This window comes from Octopus sinensis, linkage group LG10, assembly GCF_006345805.1.
Source record: "Octopus sinensis linkage group LG10, ASM634580v1, whole genome shotgun sequence".
Lineage (NCBI taxonomy): Eukaryota > Metazoa > Mollusca > Cephalopoda > Octopoda > Octopodidae > Octopus > Octopus sinensis.
In genome coordinates, this window is record NC_043006.1 from 22223106 (window position 1) to 22231609 (window position 8504).

General features: G+C 38.9%; 1 protein-coding gene across 1 annotated transcript in view; it reads right to left on the reverse strand.

Annotated features, from left to right (window-relative positions):
- LOC115216583 (tetraspanin-15) overlaps positions 1–2925 on the reverse strand; it is a 128760-nt gene extending 125835 nt beyond the window's left edge. The window contains exon 1 of the mRNA XM_036506342.1: positions 2373–2925. Within this exon, the coding sequence (XP_036362235.1) occupies positions 2373–2528 (156 nt within the window). The 5' untranslated portion in view covers positions 2529–2925. The remainder of the gene's footprint in view (positions 1–2372) is intronic.
- Positions 2926–8504: the final 5579 nt, after the last annotated feature.

Genomic DNA, 8504 nt, shown 5'->3' on the forward strand with positions numbered 1-8504 from the left:
AAATATGTGATCGAATCACACACACACATTGTCATTACTTATATACACATACTTAAACATCAACACCGTGATCACAAAATCATACGCAATAATAGTATGATAAATCATTCACCTAAGCGCAAAAGAAAACATCCGTAAACTAAGAAATATCATGCCATAAATTCAAGCATGCACGTTGAACCACTCTAATATATATATATACACAGTAACAAACCAGATAAGCTATAAAGATCAACTGCAACCCACACAACGTGGGGGTCCTTATGCAATCAAAAACCAAAGAGGAAGACTCTTGCTGGTCGCTAAAACTGCTAAAAATAGCAACAGTATTTGCTTCAAATCAAACCCTTAACATCTTAATAACGCGCGCACACATGCACAAAACAGTATGATACATTGGAACATTGGATAATGTAGTCGTAGACAAACTACAGCTGAAGAAAAAAAAGACGGGTTGGTCACGAAAGAACATTTTTGATCATGGGTCTGTCTGTTTCAACAAAGCTGACCTGAGGTTCGAGAACGAGACAATGTTAGAATTTAATGGTCATGGAGGGGTTAGTGTAGAGAGAGAGAGAGATCATCATTTGAATAAATCAAAATTTGATAATAATTTGCAAAGGGGGGGGGGGAAGTGTGAGATCAAATACAGCTGCAGGAAAACATTAAAAAAAAAATTGTGTTTACATATATTTTCATAAACAACTATTTTCGCACCATTAAATCAGCTTCTAATTTAAACTTTCGTCCCTAGCAACAAAAAACCTAACCATATATGCATACACCCATATATATATATATATATATATATATATATACACACTCTAAGTATAAATATTTCGGATTTATGATTTAATGACGATATATATATATATATATATATATATATATATATATATATATATATATATATATATATTATATATATATATATATATATATATATAATATATATATATATATATATATATATATATATATATTTATACATACGCACATTTGAATGTATGCATATGTATGTGTGTATGTATTGATTTGTGGTTGAGACAAAGACTTGGATTTAAAAGGACACGGAAATGACGTTGTGATGTTCATGCCTTTTCCAAGCATGAACATCATATGATATATTTTTACACGCAAAAATCTCAGGCTTTAATCTTTATTGAATGCTTTTAAATAGATTGCAATGGACATATACACGCATATAATAATATATATACACGCAAAATGTATGCGAATGCATATGTATTTGTCTAACAACTAGACAGTGCAATAAATTAAAAGTTGTACAGCCCTAGGTCAACCCGATTTGAGTAGATTATGATGAAAGATATCACAGCCCGTGACCATCTCGAAAGTGTCCGCAGGATGTCGGCACCTAGTGTGCTTCCCTGATAAAACGCTATGGTGTAATTTGAGGGAAATTTGGCTGCTGTTTCTCGCAGGTCCAGTAACAACATAGAGGCTCTTTCATTGGTTCGAGATTAAAAAGCAGAATTCTGTTACCAGGTTTCGTTTCTCGATTTTTAGCGTTTTATTTCGATTTCTACTCGCATCATTCGTGCTTTTTTTTAAAAAAGAAAGCATGAATGACACAGCCTCTTCATTAGCTATTCAGTAAATAAAGTCATCGTGTATTTGTGGACAAAACTGAAAAATCATTTACCAGTTATTAAATACGCGTTAAATATCAGAGTAGTGTTAAAACTGTCATCGAAAGAAGTGCTCCGAGGACATTCGTTATGCGTGATGTTTGTGTTGACCGAGGGTCGTGGACCAATGTAGCTGAAATGAATTATCAAAACCAGGAATCGAAACCACTCTAGAGACTCGAATCATACTGGAGGGTCAACCTTTATTCTACGCCGTTCGTTTAGATGTTGCTTGGCTGAAAGATCACCACCTTGATTGTGCAGAAACTGAAATCGAAGGCGTTTGAACATCTTATTTTCAAACAAAACGTATCTTGAGTACACTACATTATCTAACGTGGCTGTTTTCTGTTGTCATTCTTTAAGAAGATGGGAGATGATTTGAGGGAGACTTAGTTGATACATCAAACAGGTCAAGTAACCAAATAAAGGCACACTATCTTTGTTTGTTATTGCTGTAGGCTAGCATCAGGTCAACCCTGAAGCAGACAAATGGTCAAAAAGCTTTCCAGCCAGGAGCACCCCCCATTTCTTTTAAGGTACAGTGTGTGTAATACATTATTCAATGTGATCTTACTTTCTTTTTTTAACACGGAAGGATATGATTTAACAGACATTTTTGCTGTTGTTTCTAGCATGTCAAACGACTAAATAGAGACACCCTTGTTCATTTAGATGTTTAAGGGCCGGAAAAAAAGTTATAAGAAATGTAGTACTCACCACGTAGAGTAGAGTGTAAAGGAACAACCAAAGTTTGTTGCAGCTATAGGCAGTGTTTGCACACAGGGGTTTGCAGGGGTGCTTCATAAGATGCGGGTTACGGTGTTTCTCGGCCTCAAGCATCTTCTGCTGGGCTGTGTCCTGATTAGGCGCCATAACTTTTGGACTTTTTGGCAAGGTTTCACCCTTTTTTTTTTTTTAATAGATCTAATGTGATATTATTATTGTTGTTGTTGTTGTTGTTGTCCGTGTTATTATAAACCTGAGCGAAGCGTGGATTTTTCTTTTGTAATGTGGTGGGGAAAGTAGTAGATGAAAAAAGTATTAGCGGTAATTTGTTTGTCGAACTGTTGATGGCAGTAGTTAGGATAAATGAAAGAGCGATAGAGAGAGGGAATTAGAGAGTGGAAGGTAAACAAAAAGTGGTGGGGACAGATAGAAAGAGAGACAGAAAGACAAAGAGAGAGGGAGTAGAAAGACGAGTGCGATAGTAACTATGTGGCTTGGTGGAGCCGACTTGGGCTGTTTCTGACGTCACAGCCAACCATGGTCACGTGGGCGCCGCACTATGAGGTTACCGACTTGCGCATTGAACACCCACATTGCCTCGTCTCATGCACATTCTATTTTCGCTCTCTTTTTCGTCATCTTCTTCACACAATATACATATATATATATATATATATATATATATAGAGAGAGAGAGAGAGAGAGAATGAGATAGATAAATGCACACATTTGCATGTATGTGTATGCATGCATATTTTTTACATACATATAAATAAATTTAATTTTATGTGGGTGTATGTATAACTGGGCATGTGCAACATATAAAAGATATAAAATGCATACAAAGGAACATGCATATATGTGCAAATAAACGCAATGTTTCTGTATACATAATATATATTCATACATGAACCATTATCACAATTATTATCATCATTATGCTACATGGTGCATGAACATATCCCATCATTATAATCGTTATTATCACCATTCAGTGTCTGTTTTCCATGCAGTTGTTCAGGTTTGACAGGATCCGAAGAGCCAGAGAACTGCATTGAGCTTCAATATATGCTTTGGCATGGCTTCTATGGCCAGATACCCCTTCTTGTGCCAACTACTTTACAGACTGCACTGGGTAGTTTTCTGATGACAATGGCACTAGTGAGGCTACCAAGTAACTCACAGGACAGAAGAAAAATTATTTATTAGTAACAGAGGTAGCATTAACACTGAGAGGTAATATTTATCCCTGCTTAAACGTGGATGTTCTGTTAGAGCAAAATATACTGAAGTAATTACGATGAATGAAACTCTCATATTGGTTTTCGTTGCAGGAATTTATCTCCCTGCTGGCAATATAAACAAGAGTGCATTTTGCACCCAAAGCCATTATGAGAGTTTCTCTCGCGATAACTACTGCAGTATAGTCTGTTCTAACAGAACATATACTTTTAAGTAGGAATGAGATGTAAAAAAAAAAGAAGAAAAATTCTCTCAACTGAGTGGGTTTGTTGTAGATAATAAAGTGGCTTTAACCCTTTCATTACCTATTTCTTTACTACCCACAAGGGGCTAAACACAGAGGGGACAAACAAGGACAGACAAAAGGATTAAGTGGATTACATCGACCGCAGTGCATAACTGGTACTTAATTTATCAACCCCAGAAGGATGAAAGGCAAAGTCGACCTCGGCGGAATTTTGAACTCAGAACGTAATGGCAGACGAAATATGGCTACGCATTTCGCCCGGCGTGCTAACGTTTCTGCCAGCGCGCCACCTTTCATTACCGTATTAATTTTGACATACTCTGTGTTTCTTTCAATTGTGGCAGTAGCTGTGATACCAGTGCCGGTGGCACGTAAGGGAACCATCCGAACGTGGCCGTTGCCAGCGCCACCACGACTGGCCTCCATGTCGGTGGCACATAAAAAGCACTATCCGATTGTGGCCGTTGCCAGCCTCATCTGGCACCTGTGCAGGTGGCACGTAAAAAGCACCCACTACACTCACGGAGTGGTTGACCTTAGTAAGGGCATCCAGCTGTAGAAACACTGCCAGATCAGACTGGGCCTGGCGCAGCCTTCTGGCTTCCCAGACCCCAGTTGAACCGTCCAACCCATGCTAGCATGGAAAACGGTTGTTAAACGATGATGATGATAACAAAGAATTTAACGAAATAACTTAGTAATCATTAAGCTAGTGTTAGGAACATAAATTTCAACTAAGGTTTGGTAGAAGATTTCAATTCAGAACTTTTGAAAACAAGACATTTATACTACAGAGCCAGAAGCGGTTTCAGCCAGGTTGGTATCGAAAGTGTTAAGCTTGGTCTTGAGAGGCTGAAGTTCGCTGGGGGGATAGGTACAGGTATCTTGCCATAGAGGAGATATATGGCTACCCCACATACTAAGGGAGATGAGAGTGACTGGAAAGAAGATAAGATGGTAACAATGAAATGTCAGAGCATACACTCAAGGTACAAGAACCTGAGTAGAAGAGAGAATATGGGCAGAGGTTTGCTAAGGGTGGGAGAGTAAGTTTGCGAGAATGTAAGAGAAGAGTAACACATGGTTAGAGATAGGAGTAAAGGTGAATGCAGGGAATGATGAACAAGGCTGAAGGTGTGGTGAATGATAAATAAAGGTGCAGGGGTGGCTGTGTGGTAAGTAGCTTGTTTACCAACCACAGTGTTATTATACTGCTACTCTCCACCCTTCTTTTACTGCCACTTATAACCTCCTCCTTTTTGAGTCACTCCTATTTTTTCACCTACCTCTACCCTCCATACTAATATTTATCATTCACCACACCTTCAGCCTTGTTCATCATTCTCGAGTTCAACAAATTGCCTATCAAATGCAATAGATCGATACTAGGGTCATAATTATGGGTGACAATTTCATATGACACCGCTAGAAAAAACTGCCGTTCAAACCGAAAAGATCTTGTAATTCTGCAGTTTTGAGTTGTGTTCACTTACAATGTTGTCACTTTACAGACAGTCTTACCATGTCATTGACAGCAGTGTATGTTATCGGCTCATCAAGTTATCGCTTATCATTACGGAAGGTGAAGGCGGTATTGTTCGGCCAAAAGATGAAGGGCTTGTTGAGGAGTCTGCAATGGCTGTGAGTGAGGCAGAGGTCACTCGGATTGAGGGCCAGGAATCTCAGAACCCATGGCCCCACCTGGAGGATTACTTTGTCCTTACATCAATGGATAAGAGGAATACCAATATCATGTACTTCAGGTGGATCATGCGCCTGCCCAAAGAGTCTACCATCAAGGGACAAGCGATGAGCCTCAACAACTTGAAGTCACATGCCAAGAGGAAACACCCAGCACATTCCATTTAGTTTCAGGAGAGGATCAAGGCCGGCTCTTCCTGTAGGAAACACAAACATTCTTCTGACAGCAGTGCTAGTAGCCAGTCATTGCAGCCATGTGCAAAGAAAGAATGCCAGCCCAGCATTGGCAAGGCATTTGCCCAAACAGCTGGCACTGGCCTCCGTCAATCTATGGTGGACAGAAGGATTGTAGACCTGTTTGTCAACAACATGCTACTGCTGTATGTATATTTCTTTACTACCCACAAGGGGCTAAACATAGAGGGGACAAACAAGGACAGACAAAGGGATTAAGTCGATTACATCAACCCCAGTGCGTAACTGGTACTTAATTTATCGACCCCGAAAGGATGAAAGGCAAAGTCGACCTCGGCGGAATTTGAACTCGGAACATAACGACAGACGAAATACTGCTACGAATTTCGCCCGGCATGCTAACGTTTCTACCAGCTCACCGCTACTGCTGTATGTAGTGGAGTCGCCCACCTTGGTTGACCTGTTCAAGTCACTGAACCTCAGCAAGATGTCGATGTCCCACCACACTTTGGGCAGAATGATCTCAGCCAGCCATAAACAGCTGGTGGAGTATATTACAAAGTATTAACAAATTAAAATTATACAAGATTATTAAATTATTATTACGGGGTACTTCATATTTTCTTAATTTAATTATATAATTATTTATTAAATAATTATTTTCTTAATTAACGTAATAAAATGTATAATAGCTAATTGAAATAAATGTCATAATATATAATATATGGTGTATATATTTATATATACATACATACATACATACATACATACATACATACATACATACATGGTGGTAGCTGCCCCCTCGTTATCGAGTATGGCCATTGCACGAAGATTAATCAATGTTGTTATCATGCAATGCCTATGCAAGAAAATTTTTTTTAAGTGAGGAAAAGCTGTGCACTGAGTCAATCCCACTCACTAAGCAACAGCAGCCATAATCCGAAAAGAAGATAAAGTCAACATCATCGGTAACCACTGAGCCGCAGGCTTTATGTCGGAGTTATCCCAGTTACCTGAGTTACTTTCTCCTAGAAGTATGCCCTAACAAAGGCTAGGAGTCCTTCACTCCCAATGGTTTAACCGCGCGATCGGGTATTCAGTCCGATTATTTCTATGTCCCTGCACATGATACAGCCTTAAGACATTTATTGAATGACCGTTGACTCTCAAGAGTTCCTCCGCCCTTTGACAGGTTTTGTTTTTCATCCCGCAGGGTGTCCAATAAACACCCTCCTCACCAAGCAAGCTTGGTGGGGTTGCCGGTTTAGTCGCCGATGACCTGACCATGCAACAGGTTGTACTGGATTACATGTTACCAGTAGCACTCGAAAGTGACCTGACATATACATACATACATATATATTCCACTCATGATTAAGTCTGCTCAGCCAAAACAGCAGTCTTTAATGGAATGGATGGAAGCACTCCGTCGGTTACGACGACGAGCGTTCCGGTTGATCCGAATCAATGGAACAGCCTGCTCGTGAAATTAACGTGTAAGTGGCTGAGCACTCCACAGACACGTGCACCCTTAACGTAGTTCTCGGGGATATTCAGCATGACACAGAGAGTGACAAGGCCGGCCCTTTGAAATACAGGTACAACAGAAACAGGAAGTAAGAGTGAGAGAAAGTTGTGGTGAAAGAGTACAGCAGGGATCACCACCATCCCCTGCCGGAGCCTCGTGGAGCTTTTAGGTGTTTTCGCTCAATAAACACTCACAACGCCTGGTCTGGGAATCGAAACCGCGATCCTATGACCGCGAGTCCGATGCCCTAACCATTGGGCCATTGCGCCTCCACTTTCTTTAATGGAATAATGAATAAACGAACCTCAAGTTCTGAACTTTTCAAATTCCAATCATAATTCCATCCCTTATCTCAGTTATTCACCCCCCACCCCCAACACGTCACCTATCAGGGTAGTGTCACTATTTTCAAAAGTTTAATAACAAGGCTTTAAATTATAAGCAAAATTTCCATGCATTTAGAACAGCCTAGTAACAAATGTTAAATAACAATGTGTGATTTGTATAAACAAAATACGGTTGTAAGATACTACGATCAAATGTCCTACCTTTTTCCAACTTGCAAAAATTGTACAAACCACGTGCTCACAAAAACCATAGCAGCTTATGAGAATCTAGTTTTTTCTTTTTTTTTTTTTTAGTAGGCCTTGATCATACTCTGTGTCAGTTTATATATTGTGGCAGTGAATTATTTCCCTGTTGGTTTTAAATTGTTGCAAGCCACCTTGATTATTTTAAAATTTTCACATTGCCATTTTGTGAGATCTGTCACTGATTTCAATGGCATTCTCCATGATATTGACAGGGTGAGTTGGCCACTACTAGCTGTGATGGAGTGAGCATTACTGATGAGTATTAATTTGCTATACAAACTTAGCATGCTAATCTAACGCATCACACTCACAGTGGGAAGGGTTTTCTCCCTGTCAATACAAAGAACCCATGTACTTTTGTGGCTAAAGAGTCTATGACTCCTATTTCTAGCAATGCTAGTGCTCACTGCATCCTTGTCACTCTTAGAGATGGTGAATTATTTCCTTGTTGGTTTTAGATTGCTGCTAGTCACCTTGATTATTATTATTATTATTATTATTATTATTATCATTATTATTATTATTATTATTATTATTATTATTATTATTATTATCATCATTATTATTATTATATATATATATTAGAAATATTGAATTTCTAAATGTCTCAGAGA